General features: G+C 38.6%; 1 protein-coding gene across 1 annotated transcript in view; it reads right to left on the reverse strand.

The window, feature by feature from the left end:
- Nucleotides 1–8,251, reverse strand: part of TMC1 (transmembrane channel like 1) — a 138,295-nt gene extending 130,044 nt beyond the window's left edge. Inside the window, exon 1 of the mRNA XM_077856722.1 lies at nt 8,233–8,251. Coding sequence (XP_077712848.1) covers nt 8,233–8,251 — 19 coding nt within the window. The remainder of the gene's footprint in view (nt 1–8,232) is intronic.
- Between the last annotated feature and the right edge of the window lie 14,744 nt (nt 8,252–22,995).

Raw genomic sequence — 22,995 nt, forward strand, 5'->3', positions numbered from 1 at the left:
TGATCAGAAAAAGAGGCACAGAAAATGGGGAGCCAAAGAAGAAATAATGTTAGCGCTTATTAAACATTATCCAGTTAAAGAGATCCAAATGGATCCTGGATCCTGGAGAAGACAAGCCATTCCTCTGTGTGTGCGTGTGTTTGTGTGTGTGTGTTGTTTGTTTGCTTTTCTCCTGGCAACATTGGAAAGTTCCATGAGATCTGGCTGAAATATCCCTCAAGTCTTTTCCTGTGCTCCCCAACAACATGTGCATTACAATCTGCTTCCCCATGTAAATTTTCTCTAAGGCAATAACGCATTGGCCAGCAAACCCAAACCATCAGTTTAGCAGCTAGCCAATTGGCCATAATAAGCTCACCTCAATGTTGAAGTTGTTCAAACTCATAACCTAACAAAATACAATTTAATTTTACAAGTGTATTTTTAAAAATTATGTAAAGAAACTCACAAGTTGGAAAAAAAATCTGGCCAAGTATGTCAATATTTGGTTTGGAAAAAGTGGTCACTAGCCATATAAAGGACATAATCACCCCAAAGTACTTGGAGAAGAGAGATATATGAGTGATGAATATTTAATGCCACAGGTCATACGAAGAGAAAGAAATTATGCCTTATTGAGGAAATCCAGGAAAGCATCACAGAGGTCAAATGAGCCTTGAAGGATGGATAGGATAATAATGAGCAAAAATTGAGAGAGGCTAAGGTGAATTATTCCAATAAAATAAAACACAGAGATTGGAAAAATGTGTTCAATCTGCAGGAAATGGAAAGTAGATCAAACAGGTTGGATACTAACTTAAAAGAAGACTAAGTTCAAATGGCAAAAGACCATGAGTCTAAACATTGCATGACAACAATGTAAAACTGACTAAGACTTCTGATGAAGGAGAGGATATCACAGGATGATACTGTAAGAATCAGGCAAGGCTAAAAAATGGGTCAGAGATGAAAACTCGGAAGCGCCTTGTTAGCTACCTAGAGTTGACACTGTAGCGTGACAATATTGTACTGCTTTTTTTCTGCTCTGTTGCCTGCATACAAGCAAGCTAAAATAAAAAGTGCAAGTCAGAGAGCTTTGGAGTCCTGGATCCTAGATCACGACAGTGTTATTGAAACACGGGGAAGGATAGGGATCTGGGTTATTTCATAATTTTGACTGAGATTTACGAGTCCTCCCCTGTAGGGTCCAAGTGATGGTTTTGCAAGAAGATCGTTACACTGAAGATGTTAAAAATTAGAATACATTTATTTCATCAGTATTCAGCAGAAGGTGAGTATTATAGCTAGATGCCAAATCTTTTGTGTAGCGTCAGAGAAACTCTGGAGCTCTGAAAAACTGTGTATTTGGGGACAGAGCATAGGGGCAGAAAAGAAAACTTTTCTCCTTTGAGTCAAAACAAATTTTTAAGGGGGATAGAACAGAGGGAAGGGATTTCATTGGATAGAACAGAGGGAAGGGATTTCATTGTATTGGTCACTGCTTCTAAAAAACCAGATGTTTAAGGACTGAAGAACTGACCTGAATGCAACTTGGTAAGTTCAGTGAAAAGGAAGTCTATTTGAAGTGGAGAATCCCATTTCACAAAATCACCAAATGTGAAGGCTTGGGCTTTATAATGTTAACTTGCACACAATATTGGCTATGGAATGGAAAACAAACAAACAATGACTGTTGCTGTTTAATTCTTTATTACTTGAAAGTGTCACAGGGTGGCATAAATGAGGGACTCATTTCCAGTTTAGACTTTAAGCAGAAAAAAGCATTAACATCAAAGAGGGAGAAAGGCTTCTTCAACATACACAGTGTGTAGACAACCCTCTCATCCCCTTCAAGGAGACAGGACTGACATGAGGAAGAAGACAGAGCATCAGTCCTTAGGAATAGAAAAAACTGGGGCACCTGGGTGTCTCAGTCGGTTAAGCATCTGCCTTCAGCTCAGGTCATGATCCTGGGATTGAGCCCCACATTGGGCTCCCTGCTCAATGAGGAGTCTGCTTCTCCGTCTCCCTCTGCCGCTTACCCTTGCTTATGCTCATTCTCACTGTCTCTCTTTCTCTTTCTCAAATAAATAAATAATTTTAAAAAAAGGAGTAGAAAAGGACTTGTAGCATCATGGAGTTGTTCTCATAGTTATAAAGCAAAGATTGTTAACTCTTGGTCACAGGTTATTATTAATAAGCACAAATCACGACTAGAGCTCTCCACTAAGATCAGACCCAGAGTAGAATGGAGCACAGAGTGGTGAATGAGCCATTCCACCCCCTAAGCAGTTCCTTGGCTATCTTGCTTAAGGTTTAACTAGTTCCCTTAAGAGAAAAAACAGAGTATTTTGTATAAAATCTACTGTGTGCCCTATGAACCATAACTATATTCACTTCAACAAGTGTAGATCATTTAACTAAAGGATCAAAAAAATGCTACCTTAAATCAGGCTCTCTTGGATTTCATTTTCTCAGACCTGGATAATATTTTAGGCAGATTCTGTAGCTTTTACAGTTATAAGAACCACTTCACTTTGATAATTCACATCCATTTTCTGGCAGTAAGGTATTAAAATACCCAGTCCAGTCTAAGTTAAAACTGCAATCTCACAGCCTATTCAACACTTCTCTTTCTCCTTACTCATGCTAACAATTGAGAATGAGAAACCTAACTAGGAAGGAATGGAAACATATCTTTGACCATTTCTCCTGACCTATGCCTCCTTTTCTACTCACTACATAGCCTCTGATTCTAGCCTGGGAGAGTAGGATAAAGATTAGATGGGCAAAAGTTAGGGTCTTTGCTCACACTGGGTGGCCACCCACTATGCCTTGTTGTCACCATCAATGGCCATTACATGGGAAAGTTTGTGAACATTTCAAAAACCATCCCTTTTGCCCTGAAGGAAGCCTCACACTATGGTTTCTTGACTTGGTTAATGCATTTTCCTGAGAGCCTTTTGCAATACTCCCAAAGTACACCCCAGGTGTTTACTCCACAGGCTGGCTCCATATCTATACAATCCTCACCCCAGCTGGCAACTTCTTGAGTGAAGAATCTTCAGAATCACTCAATCCCTGTTATTTTTCACAGCATCAACTTGGCCCAGGAGGAATATATGAATCCTTACGTTGATAAATTATGGGAATGTAAGTTGTTTTCTCAAGATATATTCCTATTTGTAGGTAGTGCATATTGTATACTCTTAGCAGAAAATTATCTAGAACAGAGAATGAAAATGACTGGAAAGGAAGTAAGGGCGAAGAATTAATATTTATGGAGGACCTCCCACATGTAAGTAAGCTGAACTAAAAAAGGTGAAATGATTCATTATAGTGAATGATCATCATTTTATGATCCCAGTTACTCTGCTTTTATGGGAATTTTTCTACCACCTTCCCAACATTTGCTGTGAACTGTACCCAGACATAAACGTACACAATGTAGTCACCCACATGGCTGAGAAAATGAGGACTTTGGTCACTCTTAACCTTGGCTTTACCTGTCATATCTACTATAAAAGAGAGAAGACCACATGCAGCCAGAAAGAAAAATGAAGCATATTTGCTGTAGAGTTTTAGCTTCAGCGTTTATCTGAGCTCAACACTCAACTTCACTCTTGCCTTTGGGTTCCATGAGTCATCCCCTGCTATCTTGTAGCTTGACCTAGCTAAGCCAGAATATGTTTTCTTCAACCGAATCACCCTTAACTAATACCCTCTCTCAAGATCGAAAGGCTGCAAAGGTAGCAAAGATTCAAACCCGAACCTGCATGATTCCAACATTTGTTCCTCTACACACACTGCCAGGAGATAATACTCTGATGTGCTGATAAGAACAAGTGCAGGTCTGGGATGCATAAACAGAACCTAGCAGTCAGAACACTGAAGTAATCATCCAGACATCCTCAGAACTCATCAAATTCGTATCTTCTGAATGTTTTAGCTCAGCAGCTAAGGAATGGCCTGAATAAATTGAAGAATGTTCACTAGAGAGCCATAAAAGAAGATTAAAGAGTTGGAAATGAGAAAAAAAAGCACAGAGTATGCATTGCCTCTACAATTCAATTGACACTTCATATCTTGCATCCAAACATCTTTCTTGTTACAGTCTTACATTGTTTTTTTTTTTTTTTTAACATTTTCTGTTTTTTGTCTCCTCATCCCAAAAAGCTTCTGGGCTTCTTGATGTCATATTCTTTGTTGTATTCAATAAACAATGAATATTGTGTTAAATGAGCTAAAATGGAAGGTACACAGCTTGTTCAAACAGAGAGGACGAAGGCAACAGTTTAATAATTTGTTATGAAGGTCTGCATTGATGGGAACTGACTTCTCTCCAGACCACAACCAGAAGAAAAGGAAGGATTCTCACATACTAACATAGGTGTTTAGTTAGTACTAGAAATAAATGTTCCAATTGGAGCAATCAATGTGGGATATGTCACAGGAGGAAAAGCCTTAGAGATTCTGGTTCTTCATAGGGATATTTGTCACTGTCAAGGGCAATTTTGGTTTGGATCCTTTTAACTTCTCACTGAATAAAGAGTTATAGACTTCATGACTCCGATTTAAGTGTCTCCAAGTCCTAAAAAGACATCAGATAAGAGTAGAACTTCATCTTTCTTCTCCATTAGAACATACCATATGGATAAACCTAATATTTATGAATATTGGCATATGGAACTCAGATACTAAAAGTTTATATGCTTAGTAAAGACCTGGCCTATGAGAACTACTCCAAAGGAGAAAGATGTTTTGAAGATGTTCTCAATTATCTGCTCACAGCATCAAAAGTTTTGATAATGAGAAGGAATGCTCAAATAATTAAGGCAAAGCATACTATAAACACAGGACTGAGATTTTGCTTCCAGCTACAAAGAAATAAGTAGGAATGAATTAGCCCCCTTACCTTAAGCAACTAGAAAGCCAGACAAAATATATGAAACATCTCTTTTCAGACATTGCTGAACAGACAGCCCAAGACAGCAATCCCTGAAAGAAGGAGAGCAAATGAGATGAGCCCTGATATTGTCTGATCACTTTACCTGAGGAGTTTTTAGGCAGCAACACAGGGAAGGGGGGACCCAAAAAGCGACCTTGTGGTCTTACCGAGCTGAGGGAATGTAGTTCTGTTTTCAGGGAGCACAAAGCGGCTAGAATGTGTGAAGTGAAATACCAGAAAGACAAGAGTAGGAAGAAAATTTTCTGGAGCTCACAAAAGACAGGAATAGTTCACGTCTTCCGCTAGTCGGGAGTAGAAACCTCCTAGTTCATGGAATATTGGTTAGAGCCCTGAGAAAGTTATTTCCTAGACCAAGTTAAATCTGCTCTGAGCTCACCCTAACAGAGCTTAAGGTCACGTCTCAAAAGTATCTAGCTAATTCAAAGTAACTTAACTGCATCCCAGACCATAATCCAACAATCCCTTAAAGGGATACCAATAAATCCAGGACCCAAAAATGTAAAATTCAACATCTCCAACAGCAAATAAAATAATTAGCAGGCAGACAAAGAAGTCGGGAAAGTAATACCTCCCAACCAGGAAGCAACCAAAAGAATCAATAGACACAGAAATGCCAGGAATGTCGGAGATGATAGAATTAGCAGACATTAACAGTAAACCAGCTGTTATAAATATACTCCATGTGTTTAAGAACACGATGTGAAAAATAAAAAAAATATTTTAAAAATACAAACTCTAGAGGTGAAAAATAGGATATCTGAAATGAGAAATACACTGGATGCAATAAACAGTGGATTTGACATTAATGAAGGCAAAAGCATCAAACATGAAGAAGAGATTCTACCCAAAATGAAAGAAGTAAAATAGAGGGTTTTTAAAAAAAAACAGAAGAGCATCTCTGACCTGTGGGATGAAATGAAATTATCTAAAATATGTGTACTTGAAGTTCCAGGAGGGGAGTCAGAAAAAAGTGAGGAAATATTGGTATATCTAATAATGTGGATAAATCTCAAAAGCGTTATGTTAAATGTGAGAAGCCAGGCACAAAAGGGTACCTACTGAATGTTTCCATTTACATAAAATTCTAGAAAATGCATAGTAATCCACGACAAAAAAAAGCTGCATAAGGATTGCTTGGTTGCAGTGTGCAGTGGGGAATATATAGGAGGTGGGAGGTGAAATGTGTGAATTTATGCCAAAGAGATCTAAGGAATATTTGGGAGGGGCAGAAGTCTTGATTGTGTTCGTCATTATAGTACTATGTACATATTTGTCAAACCTTCTTAAATTGTACATTTTAAATGTGTACAGTTTATTGTGCATAATATCTCAACAAGGCTGTTGTTTAAAGTGGAATTAAAGAAATGGAAATAGAATATTGTCAATAATTTATCATTCATATCATCCCTTGGTCATCACTGAAGGGCATTTCAAACCCAAGAAGTGCTGTCCATTGCTGAGAAACCCTGAACACACAGGCCAAGTGAGAAACAAATGCATCGGGATCCCTGGGTGGCGCAGCGGTTTGGCGCCTGCCTTTGGCCCAGGGCGCGATCCTGGAGACCCGGGATCGAATCCCACATCGGGCTCCCGGTGCATGGAGCCTGCTTCTCCCTCTGCCTATGTCTCTGCATCTCTCTCTTTCTCTCTCTGTGAATATCATAAAAATAAATAAAAATTAAAAAAAAAAAAAAGAAACAAATACATCAATGTTCCTAATTTTTAAAGGCCCTCTGTACTTTGTAAAGCAATGTTTTGATTCTAGTTTATTATATTATATTAATATATTGCCCCAAATATATTAATATATTAATCTCTAAAGTCTTGAGAAGGATGACTCTGACTTTGAGAAGGATAAACACATTCTTCTCAGAGAACATAAAAAGAAACAAATGCATTGTCAAAGTGACCAAATAAATGAATGACTAGAATTAATTTTTATGAAAATTTATAATTCTAACACAGCTATATATATAATATACATATATATTATATATAATTTATCTCTTTAGGAAATGCTATCTATTCATCGTTAAATACAGTAAAACATCATCCATATGAGCATCACGAATTTAGAATTTTGAAGGATTTGTACAAGCAGAGCTGGGGTTTATCTTTGCATTGTTGGGGGGAAGAATGCATATGGCCGAACAATAGTATGACAACGTGACAATGATCACCACCCTCATTTTGCATGTTGTTTCAGGGTTTACAAGTGGCCTTACAAGCATTAATTCATTTAAGGCATTTAGGAGCACTATTTTAGCAATAGGCAGTTTCTATCTATAAATAACAGAATCTATTCATTCACTGAAGAAGAATCTCTAAAGGCTTTTCTAGTTAACACTTTGTTAATCTGTTCTAAACAAAGAGAGAGAGAGAGAAATCAACATGACTACATCTTAAATTACAATCCAGAACTATCATCATTTTTACAAATGGTTAGTCTGCACAGCAAGGTATTTCTTCCTCTCTCACCCTCTGACCCAACCTTTGTTTCTTCCATGGGCTTACCCTCCTCCACTCACCACCAAATAGGAAGTTGTCCCAGGTTCCATTGTTTGCTGTCTTTCCTTGCTATAGTTCCTTGCTCCTTGCTCTTCCTGGAAAGTCATGTAATTCTAGCAACTTCAACTCCTGGCTATTGCCAAAATCTCTACCATGAGAAAATACTTTGCAGATAACCAAGACATACCCCCAACCAAACCTTTTTTTGTCCCCTAGAGTCTTTTATTTATCGGAATGTCCATCTACTCAGTTACCGAACCCAGGATCACGAAATCGTTTTTAACATGACCCTTTCCCTCATCTTCCCACATTCAGTATCAGTGAATATTTCCATATTCCTAAATGTTTTTGGAATCCTTCCTTTCTGTGCCAGACACAAACCTCATGTACCTCATCAAATCCCTTCCAGTGCTTCCTTCCATCCAAACACTCCAACAGCATCCCAGTCCCAACCCATCACTTGCCCTTGTAGTGCCAAGCACACAGCAGAGTCGATTGCCTACAAGCCCAGAGTGTTAGGATATCTGCCCCTTCCAGACTTGAAAGGAGCATCACATCATGGAATCTGGGATCTGGCATCTTACGGTGATGTCATGTTTCAGGGGCTAGGTGACACAACTTAGTAATGTCCTATGTTAACTCCATGAGGTAAAAACAGGAGACAGGAGGGATGTAGGCAAATAAACTTGCTTTCCTCTATCCCTACAAGGGCTACCAATAAGCATGATTTTTCCTTGTGCCCTGTCTGGAGAAGTTCAATATGCTGAGCAACTCACCTGCCAGTTGACCTGCCATGTCCCTTCACAGCCTGTTGAAAGTGGTAGCCACCACAGTAAGATATCACTTGTCATCCCTTCACATCTAACCTTCATGGTAATTCATCACTACATGTTGCACAGAGCCTGGCATGTAATAGGCACTCAATAATGGAAGCAATTATTATGATACTATGATATTATGTAACAGAAACAGGCAATGCCATTGTTCTTTTCATTTCTTATAAAGCCAGAACATTGTCTTTGAAACAACATTCATTGGGTATCAATTAATTTGTATCCATTTTGTTAAATATAAACCAAACATAACTTTCATAGACAAAGTCTGGAAGAAGAAAACCAAATGTCTACAGTAGTCTATTTGTGGTGAGATTATTTTTGTTGTTTTTTAAAATACACTTTTCTAAAATTTATGCATTTTCTGCAACAACATATATTCCATCCACAATCAAAATAAAATGATTAAACTTTAAACCATCTGTTGTTATGAAAGCAGTAAGATTAATAAATGATAAATAATAGCATGAACAAACAGCAAGAATAATTGATTCCAATTTTACTTGTCTAACAAAATGGTCAGCATTTAGGAGAGCTTGAGCGGCCTTATTGCAAGTTTCTGTAAGAATTGTTAGATCTTAAATGAGCCTGAAAACATAACTACCAAAACCACTTGGGGAGCTTGAGGACCCCAGGTTGAAAAATCCTAAAGGGGCTAAAATGAACATCTTAATAAGATTTAAACCCTATCCTTATTAATGGAAAACCAACCCCACCCTATTAAAAGCTATTGTACATCTATGGGCTATTTCTAACAGTTTCTTTGGAAATGCATGTAGAGCCTCAAATAAAAGGGTTGTTTTTGTTTTTGTTTTTGTTTTCTGAAAACTTTGACCTACTTTGGTAATGATATTCCTAAACCTGTCCAGATGTTTGAAGTCAACAAAACAACTATGCCTATTAAATAGAATCCTGCTCACAATCTCAAGACATGAGCCTATAGTTTGGTGACTTTGATAGATTATCTCTAAGCAAGGTCTCTGTCTCCACTTTCCATTCTAAGACTTAACAAGTCAGTTAAAGAAATGACCAGGACCAAGGCCGTCTGAATTAGAAGTTCTAAGCTCAAAAGCAAACATGTCTTTTCAGGTTATTCCCTATTTGAAAATTCTACCAGTTTGTCTTTTGGGGACTGAAATTGAGGCTGCACACAGAGCCAGTGTAAGCTCCGTAAACATCACAGAATGACACCCAACACATCACACATTGTCTCCAGGGTACTGAAAATGTGCCCCGGTGACAAGTCACAGCAACCAAAAATTGTGTGTCATCACATCACTCATCCTGTCACATGCATCTCCCCCAGGAAGGTTTTATGCTTCTTTTCTTCATTTTCTCTGCCTTAATTCACCCTCCTCTCCTTTTCAGCTTTACTTAATTCAGAGCTGTATTTAATTCACAAACTACAGCGAACTTGTCCCCTTCACGAAGCTGCCTCCCACACCAATCTGATCAGAGGTCCCTGCTGGGAAATAGAACCCCCAACTTCAGATGTGGTGCTGAACCTCAGTGTAATTTGCTCTATCACTGTTTTCCCCAACTAGTTGGTAAAAGCATATGTTCGTTACAGAAAAGAGATGAAAGAATGAACCTTTTCCATTTTCTCAAGACACAAATGGTCTCTAATCACAGAAATATAAAAAAGGGAAAGTCCCAAGGAGGAAACAAAAATTATGAAAAAGAAAACCCACAAAACTATTCAAAGTTCCCAATCTCTAAGAAAGGTAGAATATTCTAGAACCAGGTCTTTATTTTGAAATACCTTTCTTGGGTGGCATCCTGGCGGCGTCCTTTCAGATGCCTTAGCTGCCGGCTGACTTAATGAAGGATGACAGGTTGAAAGGAACAAATGTTTCAGGTTTGGTCCAACACATCCACACACTTCTGCCTGTCGCTGAAAGTGCTCCCTGGTGCCATTTCACAGTCTGAAACATAAGAAGGTACTAATTTCCTCACCATTAAATTTTCATGAATGTTTAGTTTGCCATTTAGGGATGGAGTACTCAGGTCAAAAGGGTTGTATTTGGGGCTCTTGTTTGAAATAAAACTAAACAGGTTGCATAAGCTGTCTTCAAAGCAAATCTGGCTTCATCCCAGTAGGTCCTCTAGCCTGCCTTGTTTTGAATGCCTTCCATTCTAGGGCTTTATCAGAATTACAAATACTGAAGGCAGTGTGAGTGGATTCTTATTGACTCTTACTGAGAAATACTGACCCACCAAGTGTACTCGGTAAATTAAATGAGTAAATAAACAAGATACTCCTACATCTGGAGTTCAGGTGTAAGTGCAAAGCTATAGAGCATTCAATTTAGCAATCCGTCTCTAATGTGGGGATACCTGGAGACATCGTATTTATTTTCTCAACCTGTTCAAAATAAAACTGGCTCTAGGAGGAAGTTGGTACTTTCTGGACACAATTTTAAGACTTTTTTCTTTATCAAAACTTCTCGTAGAAAGGTGATACTCTTTGCTCTAAAATGATAAACAAAAACAATTTCTACCATTGAAAAGAAAGAAAGGGACAAAAAGTCTTGTTATTTAATGTTGCAAAAGAGGCTGCCTTTTTAAGAGTGAAGACACAGGCATTCTCTGGTTACTCTCGGTGATAGCCACTGACCTTGGCAAGACGAAGCAGTGTTTTGAAATGGATCCCTGTGGCACATTTACACCAGGGTAGCTTTTGGCTTCGCAAATGGATTTGTGCACAGATCTATCCCTTTGAGCTTATATACAAAGACTAATACATAGATTCTAGCCAAAGTAGTGTGTAGCACATTCAAAATTATAGGTTAAAACAAAGCTCCATAAGGATGTTACTTGCCTAGTTTTTCCCTATTCAGACACTAGGTCTTAACTGTAACAGTAAGATAAGGATGTAGCTGATACAAGTACTTATATTTAAAGATGCCAGAGTGGTTCTTCAACTTGAGAATTTATAAAGACATTAAGAAATTTTATTGTAAATCATTGGACAGATAACCTAGAGTGAGAACAAGATGTAATTTAATTTATATTAAATATGAATATATAAAATAACTCTAAACACTATTCTAATAAAAACCATCATAAATTTATGGGTAAAATAACAAAAGATGTTCTGCAAGCCTTATATCCAGAAAAATTATACCAAAAAATAAACAAAATATTAAAGACAGAAATTAGAACATTAAAAATAGATGGATTCAACTACTTTAAAATTAAAAAATTTATTCACCAAAAGATGTTTCAAAGAAACTAAAGTAGATTTACATCTCACACAGTACTTCATAAGGGTATAAAAAAATAAAGAACCTCTATCTTTCAACAAGAAGACACGTACTCTAAAATAATGACAAAAGAAAAAAATAACAAAATATTTGAACTAACATTTCACACATAAAGATATAAAATGGCCTGTAACCTAGGGAAAAAATGAATAAAAACATGAACAGTTATTTCACAAAAGAGGGGAACATATACTCAATAGATACATGAAGAAAGGCCCGATCTTATCTAGAGAAACACAAATCAAGACCACTAACCGTGTGGGTATGTTGGTTGGAAACCTCGGAGTTCCCCAGGGTGAACTTGAAACCGCCCTGAGTGGGAGATGAACTTGAAACCTCTGTAGGTGGGAAGGATAGAAGAAAGACACAGGGCACTGAAGATTGGTAAGGGGCAGGTTTTTTGGGTTTTGGTGTTTTTTTTTTTTTTTTAAGATTTTATTTATTTATTTGAGACAGAGCATGAGCTAAGGGAGAGGGAGAAGAGTAGAGGAATAGGGAGAAATGGGGCTTGATCCCAGGTCCCTAAGATCATGACCTGAGCCAAAGGCAGATGCTTAACCTACTGAGCCACCCAGGTGCACCGCCTGGTAGGTGGCAGTTTTAACAAACATGGGAACTACTTGTGAGACTTGTCTTGGGTGACTGAGACAAGTAGATTTCTGCACCTGCGGGCCAGGATCTTCAGAGTTCATATAGCAGCCTTAAAGGTGTTCAAATGGTCTCAACACCGCATTGTTCCCTCCAGGCTGTGTCCTTGAAAATGGCTCCAGCCATGGGAATGGTGGGCAGAGTGTACTTGGCAAAGATAAGGGAGGGAGAGAGGAACTTCCATTGCCAGGGGCCAACCTGAGGGTCAACGGGCAGTTGTGTCCTCTGGATGACCTCCTCTAACATTCCAACTCTCATGAGTGGCTTTTGGGATCTCACATAGTTTCCCTCTTTCACAATGTGCCCTGAATGATCATCGTGGGTTCATTAGCAAGGAGTTGACTCATTTGTCTGCTGACTATACCAGAGCAGATGCCACCAATGAAGATATGCAGATTAAGACAATGATTCCCAAAGTAAGTAACAATTTTTTTTTTTTTCTGCCAAGAGCCCCATGAGCTGAAGCACTGATTTATTAAGTCGGCTAGGCTGGGGGTGGGTCAGATCCTTCAGGGGTGGTTGCTTTATATGCTAGTGTGTTTTGATAAAGATGATACATGAACAGACTCCTCAGCTACGAACACAGAACATTTTGCTGGGATAATGGCACAGGTGCTTCCTTGAGCAGCAGCAATAATGGCCAAGGCCATCTTATTTTGGAGGAAAACTATTCTCATTAGGGATATTTCAGAGTTCAGTAAGGATAGGCTTTGTCAGCTATCATTTAAGGCTTGTGGGGTGAATTTAGTAAGGGCTGCTGTGTGTGCTATCATGTCCTCGAGGTCAATATAGGAAATAAATATGGTGGCCAGACGATTGCACCAGTGGAAAACAGAACATGTCCATCAGGCCTCGAGGAGAGGGAAGTTAGCAACTCTTATTGTTGGGTGGATTCTTCTTGTGTCCAGGGAAAACCTAGGGTGCAGCAGCCCATGGATAAAAGCCATAGCCAAAGATTTGTGCCACACAACCACTGACACCCATTTGGGGCTACCCAATAAATACCTGAGCAGCGTGACCAGCCACTACCAAACCCATCATATGACAGACTGACTGCATGGTTGTAGTGACATCCATCCTATATCCCTTGTACAGCTGGGTTGGTTCTGTTTAGAGTGGTCTTTCCATTCTCAATATAGCAGTGCATGAGTGCTCAAATGTTCAATACCCAGGGTAAGCCAGATGAACCCATCCCAAATTTGAGTGTAGCCACCCATGGCTCTGATGGTGGTATTTTTAGGACCCTTCTGGTGAGCAGTTTGATGGGCTGCCTGTGTAGTCTGATTGACAGGAAAAGAATACCCATTCCCAGTGTTATTAATAGCACGTGCCACAAGCCAGGTTTTTGGCTCAGTATCCATAATATCATGAATTAAGAGTGTCAATCTTAGCTTGTTCTCCCTTAATGTATTGCTTTAATGCCTTCTAACCCCCAGCCTGGAGGGGTGATACCCTCCATAGCAGTCCTGCAGAGCTAGAGAATGTCAGCTAGCCACATATCCAACAGTTAGACTGATTGCTTTGTCGGGCATAAAAAGAAGCCCACTGGAGAAAGATATTTCTGTCAGGTGCCTTACTGAATACCACAAGAGCAGCAGAAGTTTAAGGTCAATAAGACAGATACTTAGTATGGGAAGAACTTGTATGGGAGGGTCTTTCTCTTTATAAGAATTACACTTATGGCCTGGTTCTTAGAAGTGAAGGTGGCTTGCAGCTTTAGGGACCTGGAGGTGCGCAGTATCCAGGTTGGTCACAGAAGGCAGCTCTGTCAAGCATAAGGAGATGGACTGCGGGTGAGATATGCCAGACTCACGTCACTCTGAGGTACAAAGTAACTCACCCATCCAGGTAGGATGTCCTATTGTGGATTCCAGTAGATAACACCTCTCCCTGGCATGAGGGGGCTTGGTGTTTTGAGAAGCATAGTGTATTGATCCACAAGTGATTGCAGGGCAATGTTGGGTGTTTGAGCAGGTGTCCCCGGTCTGGCATACAGGACAACATACAGGACAACAAGACCTATTAGTTGACTATTCAAATGGACCAAACCCTCGGGTTATACTTTAGTTTGCCCACCCAAGGTGGTTTTATCTATTGGTAATTTAATCTGCTGCTTCACCATTTCTTTTTCTTTCTACCAAACCTGCCGCCTGTGGTTATAGGAGCGATGGAATCTTTGTTCAATGTTATGTTCTATGCCCAGTCCTACACATCATGACCCTTAAAATGTGACCTCAGATCACGGTCTGTTGAGCAAGGGTATCTATACATGGTACTCAGTTTCACTAACCCTGTAATGGAGGCAGCCTGGTTTGCCTGGCAACAGGGAAAAGCTTGAGTTAGGCCAAACAAGGCATCCTCACAGACCAAGGCATAACCTTTACTGGGAGGCAGGGGGCCAATGTAATCAGTTTGCAAATCCCTCACTGGTTGAGAACTCTAGTGGCTGACCACCAGACTCCTTTGGTAGTTGCCTTGGCATTGTTCAGATCACACAGGATATGCTGCTACTTCATTGACTAAGTCATTGTACTTCAAGAGCAATGAAGCATCCCCAGCAATTTGCCATCCCACCCGGGCCCTGCAGTGGCTACTCTTCCCATGTACCCACTCTGCTCTACCTACTGCAAAGTAAATTACTAGGGCTTATGCCTAAACTAAGGCATCAGCTGTCAGATTGCCTCAGTGTCTCAATGCCTTCTGAGCCAGAATATGGAAAAGTAAGGACTGCCTCAGGCACTCGCAGGAAAATCCAAAGGTTTTTCCTTGTATCCTTCTCTTGCAAGGACTTATTCCATCATCACACCCCTTGGCTTCCCATTGTCCAAGCCATAAGGTTAATCTTTTTTAAATAGGCCAATTATGAGTGAAAAGGTATAATGGCCAGTTTGCATTAGTAATCAATCACCAGCCAAACTGCTCTGAGTCCAGCCCATTAGCTGCTGTGATTCATTCCTGTTTCCATCCAGATGATGTCAGTGTTGGACTGAATAGTAACTGCAATGCCTGTGGGTGGTTTGCCTTTGCTGGACCCATCTGCATACCTAGCATCAGAGGGAATTTCCACCTGTGGAGGCCACCAAAGGAATAGAAGCAGGAACATTTGGAGGCATTACATGCTCAACAGGGCTCAGTGGAGACTGACTTTCTAGAGACAATGGGCTGGTGGACAGTGTGCCCCTTTGCAGCAAATAGGCATGCACTTAATCAAAGACAAGAGCCATAGCTGAGGATCAATGGAACATATTCTCAACTCATTCCTTGATAGGAAGAAAGTTCTTACCATGAGAGGCTGTTGCTCCGTGAAATGCTTTACCTGGAGAAGCTCTGTGTACACCGCTAGGAACTGTGCTCTGTGAGAGCATATGGGGTTTGAGCCCCTTCAAAAGCTGGGACCAGAATCCTAGGGGCACTCTCTACTTCTGTTGTCTCTGCCACAGTGCCTTCTGGAATCCCAAATATAATGTAGGGCACAGCTCTATTGATGAGGTCATCACCTCGTCCAGTTCCTGGTAATCTACAATCAACTGCCATGAGCCATCTGGCTTTTTGTACTGGTCATACTGAGCTATTGAAAACACCACATACAGGGTTTACAATACCTATTCAGTGTGGTCCTCAGATATTTTCTCTATTCCTTTATGCCCCCAGGCGATTTATATTGCTTGACAGCTACCACTCTTTGCTGGGGTTCCCAGTTGGTGTTTCCCCCTTTGTACTGGTTTGATTACTCTTACCTAAAAGCAGAATTCATTGATAGAAGTTTTCAGAGTTTGACTATAGGATGTCAATGCCCAATATGTTCTCTGGTATGGGAGAGATAAAAACCTTGTATTCTCACAGGGGAGAACACCCAGTTTGCAGTGCCAAAGGAACCTTCCTGACTATATCTGTTTGCTCTGTCTTTGAAGGTCCTGGTCAGGCCACATTCACTGCAGGAATGAAAGCCGAGATACCCTGGTCCACCCCTAGGACTGGTATACCCATGCTGAAGCCAGTTATAAGTTATTACATTTATGATGTTGGGAGCCATTGCTTGTCTGGGGAAAACTGACAAATACCGGGAATGATTAGAGACTGTGGGAAAGACCCAAGACAGAGAGGGAACTCAAGGAGCCAACAGGCTATCCCAAGCATCTAGAACAGAAGAGAGAAATTGGAAAAAGACTCACCTATACATGGTCAAAAGATTTTCAACAGAGAGGCAAAGACAATTTAGTGGAGAAACAATAGTATTTTTAATAAATAATGTTGAACAATTGGATATACACACTCATAAAAAAAGTATTTTAATCTGCATCTTATATCACTTACAATAATTAACTCAAAATGGACCATAGACCCAGTGTAAAACCTAAAAATATAAAAAGTCTAGAGGAAAACACAGAAGACCATGGATTAGTGAGATTTTTTTGAGGTAATACGAAATGTTCAGTGCATACAAGAACAGATTTATAAATTGGACTTTATTAAAATTATAAGCGTCATTTTCACTTCAAAAGACCCCATTAAGACAATGAAAAGATAATCACAGGCTGGGAGAAAAATTTGCAAATCATATATCTGAAAAAAGGACTTATAATCAAAACAAATAATAGAATATATATAACAACGCTCAAAAGCTAAACAGGATATCAATCCAATAAAAAATGTGCAAAAGACTTAGATGGATATTCACCAAAGAAGTTAATGATGACACAAAGTTAAAAAGCACATGAAGAGACTTTTGACATCATTAGTCATTAGGGTAATGCAATTAAAGCCACAGTGAGATAACATTATACATTTATTAAAATGGTTAAAATTTTAAAACCTGGCTATCCAAGGGTTAAGTGAAGAAGATACAGCACTCTCATACACAGCTGGTGGGAGCGTGAAATGGTATATACTTTGGAAAAGAGTCTGGCAACTTCTTAAAAAGTTAAAGACATTTACCATATGACCTAGCTATTCCACTATAAGATATTTACCTGAGGGAAATGAGGGTATATGTCCCTATAAAGACTTTATATGAATGATTACAGCAACCAAAACTGGAAATGACCCAAATGTCCGTCAACCAGTGAATAGAGAAATTGCAATGGATCCTAATGATGGAATGCTACTTGACAATGATAAAGAATAAACTCCTGATACACATAACAACATGTAAGCATCCTGAACTGATTATGCTGAGCAAAAGAAACTAGACAGAGAAAGAGCACCTCTGTATTATTTCATTTACAAGAAATTCTAGAAAATGCAATGACAGTGGTACTGCTAAATTTCATCCATCTAAGTTTCCAAGCTGTACGAGTATGTGTAGTTTATTGTATCTCAAGTTCATCTCAAGAAAGCTGTTAAAATAAAAGCCATGCATAGGCCAATAACATTGGTGTGTTAGGAAACAAATATCTAGATTAACACACTTTCATGCAATTGATATTCGAAAGGAAAGAAAGGAAGAAGGAAAGAGAATAGGGAGAATAAAGGAGGGAAGAGGAGAGGGAGAGAAGGAAGGAAGGAAGGAAGGAAGGAAGGAAGGAAGGAAGGAAGGAAGGAAGGAAAATGCCTTTGAAAATTAGATAAAAACCACCCAAATACACACAAAAACATGGATAAACCATAAATGCTTTATGCTAAGTGAACGAAGCCTATCTCCAAAGGCTACATACTGTATGATTCCATTTCTATGACATTCTAGAAAAAGCAAAACTATAAAGACAGAAAACATACCAGTGGTCATCAGCAGTTGGAGAAACTGGCCACAAAGAGGCACAGGGAACTTTTGGGGACAATGGAATTGTCCTACATCTTGCTCGTGTTGGTTGTTACACAAATGTAGGTATTTGTCAAAACTCAGAACTATACACATAAAGGAGTGAATGTAAGTGCATGTGAATCATATCTCAATAAAGCTGACCAAAAAGAAAAATTAGAGACTGACATCTCCTGGGTCAGCTTTGGGCTACTGTTATTTTTCTTTGCCCATATGGATTCTTTTTAAAAATGAAATTAATTAACAGAAAAAGAACATTTTATATAACGTTTTAGATTTCTAACTTTTCTCTAAAAAGACTTGACAATACTGTGACCCCATGTTACATGGCAATAATCCTCTGTGGCTGAGTAGGCATCTCTTTTCTCTGCAGTCACGAGTCAATCCGTATGTGGTGGTTTTACTTTTTATGGCATATTATGTGCCCAATCCCTGGAGACATTTGAATTTAAACTCATTTCAACAAACACTTTTACTGGCATGATCTGTTGTTACCCAGCCATGAACAAACTTGTCTGTAGGAATAGAACGGGCAAAGTGTGGGATGGTGGAAGATCCAGGGACATAGAGACTGCCAGGTTCCTACAGTTAATACATAGATCATGAGAACATGGAGGAGAGGATTTTCAATTTAAGGCTGATATATAGGAAATTATGGCTGCACAACTAACCTGAAGGAAACAAAACTATAGTCAAAATGTGTGTACTATTTCATGTACCTTGTGGGGAGATTAACTACCAAAATCTAAAAGTAGGTGTATTAGGATCCAAAAGTAACCATATTTTTAAAAATTTTCAATAGCAAGCATAGTGCTTTATATATAATAAGTGACCCATAACCATTAGTTGGAAGGAAAATGAAGGAGACTAATAGATGAAAGATCCAAGCAGGACCAACTGCACAGGTAATGTCTATGGACACAGGACTCCAGAAATAGAAGGGATCTGTGCTTGATTTAATGTTCCTCTCCTGCCCTCTTGAAATTCTAAATAATGTTTTTAACAAAAAGAGGCCCTACACTTTACATTTTCACTAAGACACACAAATTTTATAGCCAGTACTAAGTCCAGGAGCTTTTAGAGCCTCACTGAGCTTTCTCTGAGAGAGGATTGTGAAGAGGACTGTCTGACATGGTGCAACCATTTGACATGGTTGTAAAGCTCTAAGAGCCAGAGTGAAAGACAATTTCAAGTTATAAGACTTCATTGATGTGTGCTGACAAACCCTAGCAGCAACAGATAGGCCAGACTAGAGGGTGGCAATCAGACTACATGGACAATTTTGAGTTGACAGATTAGACAGATCCTGAAGCAAAAGAAAAAACAGAACAGAACAGAACAGAACAGAACAGAAAGAAGAGAAAAGAAAAGAAAAGAAAGAAAAGAAAAGAAAAAAAGAAAGAAAAGAAAGGAAAAGAAAAAGAAAAGAAAAGAAAGAAAAAAGAAAAGAAAGAAAGAAAAGAAAAGAAGAAAAGAAAAGAAAAGAAAGAAAAGAAAAGAAAAGAAAGAAAAGAAAAGAAAAGAAAGAAAAGAAAAGAAAAGAAAAGAAAAGAAAAGAAAAGAAAAGAAAAGAAAAGAAAAGAAAAGAAAAGGCAAGAATGGAAGTAGTGACTACAACCTTGAAATAAATCACAAAGAGCTGGTATGGAAAAGATTGCCACTCAAGTGTCACTAATTCAGGCCATAACAACAAACATAATTGTGATCACAATTCTTGTGATGCATCTTGTCTGTAAATGAGAAGGTGGACATGTCTAAGAAATGTCTTTAAATTTTTATCCAAAACCAAATCCCAACTAAAAAATAATGCTGATCAGAAGGGTAAAGAGAGAGAGAGCCTTGTGGTCTTGTGGTTCCTGTTTCTCAATTGTTGTCGGATTCTTCATCGACAAAGTATAAGAGGCACTGGAGAAAGTATATGAATTTGAAATGTCCTTTCCCACATTTGGGAAGTTTACCACCATTCAGGCTGCTCACCGTCTCACTAGGCCTGGGTAGAGTGGAAGCCAAATCATGAGATGGGTGATGATGTCACAGGCCTTCTCATCACGGTTCCTTTTGCACTTTAGTCAATGACCAGACAAATGACCACCCAAATCAGGACACTTTTGAGAGTGCTAAAGTATAAATTTGGAGAGGACACAGGGACAATGGACATAAACCAAGATTCCCCTGGGTTAGCTATGACATACAGTCACCCTAGTGATGATATTATAGCACATGGCACATAACACAGACATTCCAATGACCTTTAGTAATACCAATATACATCATCATTAAAAATGGCAATCACAAAGACATTGTCAGACATGTTATCAGTGCTTTCTCTGTGCCAAACACTATGCTAAACACTAATTGTTAAAAAAAAATTTTTAATTGAAAACATCAGAAATATATTTTTTGCATACAGCTGCATATTGCTTTTGAAAATTGGGCTATGAAATTCGTTCTTTGCTCTATTTCAAATTATTCTAATGCAAATTGGGGTTCATTTGGGTTGTTGGAGTGAGGGATGGATAGCACTTAAAGAACTGAGATGAGCAATAAGAAAACAGTAGCCATTTTAAAATGTAGTGGAGGGGATCCCTGGGTGGCTCAGTGGTTTAGTGCCTGCCTTCTGCCCAGGGTGTGATCCTGGAGTCCTGGGATCGAGTCCCACATCGGGCTCCCTGCATGGAGCCTGCTTCTCCCTCTGCCTGTGTCTCTGCCTCTCTCTCTGTGTCTCTCATGTATAAATAAATAAAATCTTTAAAAATAAAATAATATGTAGTCAGTGGAAAACAAAATTACCTTTAAAAGCAGCTTAAGTAGGATATATAATTTTAAAATAAATAGTGTCCTTGTTTAATTAAGAAAGCATAACTTTGATATTAAAATTTCTTTAATTTATTCCACTACGTACGAGGTAAGAATACTTATTTTAGTAACAAATGTTAAATAAATTATACAAGTTTTTTAAAAGATTTTATTTATTTATTTATTTCAGAGAGAATGTGAGGGAGAGAGAGAGGGAGAAGCAGGCTCTCCAGTGAATAGAGAGCCTGATGCATCATGGCTCAATCCCAGGGAGATCATGACTTGAGCTAAAGGCAGATGCCTAACTGACTGAGCCACCCAGGGACCACCAATTATACAAGTTTTAAGCATGTATTTCACATGAGTGACTCTGCCAATGTGTGGAAACCAGTAATCAAGTTTATAAATTACATCATGGGACACCTGGGTGGCTCAATCAGTTAGGCCTCCAACTCTTAATTTCTGCTGTGGTCGTGATCTCAGGGTCCTGAGATAGAGCCCCTGGTCAGGCTCCATGCTCAGTGGGGAGTCTGCTGGAGATTCTCTCCCTCTGCCCTGCCCCTGGCTCACACACTCCCTCTCTCTCTCTCTAAAATAATAAATAAATAAATAAAAATCTTTTAAAAAAATTTATAAATTACTTCAGTGCTTTATACATATATCCAAAAACAACCTGCAGAGAAAATCTCTGGGAAACTCTCAAATAATTTACATATATTAAAGTGGCTTATAAGATAGATATAGGTATATAGGTAGAGTTATGGCATTGCTATACTACCTAATAAAAAAACTGTAAAGTTTATTTTGCCTTTCTCAAAGGATTTTTCTAAGAAATAATTAGGTTTCTATAGCTGTGAATATTTTGCAGTTCTTACAACTAGTTGTTATAAAAATTCAGGGGATTAGGAGTAGTATGCAAATCTCTTATATTTATTAATTATGTGGGCCATTATTAAAACTAAGAAGTCTACTTTCTTAAATTTGCAGTTAGCATCCTCTGAAAAGTCTTTCCATACATTACGGAAATTCATAGCATACAAATTGCAAGCAAACCCATCAAACATTAGAATACATTTCATTAAAATATCACCAGCCATTATTTCCCAGGAATGAAATTCTTTACACAGAGATGTAACTCTCTATATTTCCTGATTATAAAAATAAATGCATACTTATGGTAAAAAATAATAACGAGGAAGAAAGGTATACAGATGAAAGCAAATGTTACATGCGTAAGGAGATTATGAATTGCTCCTTAATTTTTTATGCTCTTCAATAATTTAACAAATTTTGTAATAAATAGGTATCAATTTTCCAATCAAGATGAACTATGATTGTGCATTAAAGTAAAATAAAATGCTATTTATTTGTTGAGAGTAAGAAAGAATGGGTAGATATGACAATGTGTTTTCTATAAATAAACCCTTAACCATTCTTAGAAAAATTGGGTTTTAGTCCTAAATCAGACATCTGGTAGTTCTGTAACCTTAACAGGGCATCCCTAGACCTCTCTGTAAGGTAAGACAGGGGAGATTTTTTACCAATTCATTCTCTTTGCTCATTCATTCCTGTCTATTCATTCATTCAGCCAATACCATTGAGAACCCATATATGCCAAGCTCTGTTCCAGCAGAAGAGCGAACACTCAATCTGTATTTTTATTAAGACTTCTCAACTCCTCTGTGCAGGTGGGTTACAAAGGGGTATGATGAAATGGGATGATGATGCACTGAGTGCTGATGGTGGCCTTGGACTGGTGTCCTATACTGACGCTAAAAGGATGATTCAGAGCTGAATAGTTACAACTTACTACAGAGAGATTAATTTTAAGTGAAGAGCTCAGAGGAATAGAGTATTCTAACTATGAAACTGTTAGGAGCTACTACATCCCAAGTATACTGAGGAACCTGTAGAAAACCTGCCAGCAGGGGATAAAAGCAGACAGAACCATGGGGAGGTTTCATATTTTTTGGATTATCAGCTTGAAGGATGGACTGACTAGGAAAGTAAAAAGGGTCACTTTCACTTACTCAAGTGAGTAAGTGAAAAGGGTCCAGCACTCAGAAAAAAGGGGTTCTCTATCTTAGATATCTCCATACCAGGCAATTAAAATATGCTTTCAAAAAGAGAAAATAGGAGGAGCTTATATAATATATCTCAGTGAAATCTTTAAACTTCAGAAAGTAGACAAACTGGCTGATGCTGCTAAGTAGCAAATGTCTGAAGTGATCCAGACTT

This window comes from Canis aureus, chromosome 1 (assembly GCF_053574225.1).
Source record: "Canis aureus isolate CA01 chromosome 1, VMU_Caureus_v.1.0, whole genome shotgun sequence".
NCBI lineage: Eukaryota > Metazoa > Chordata > Mammalia > Carnivora > Canidae > Canis > Canis aureus.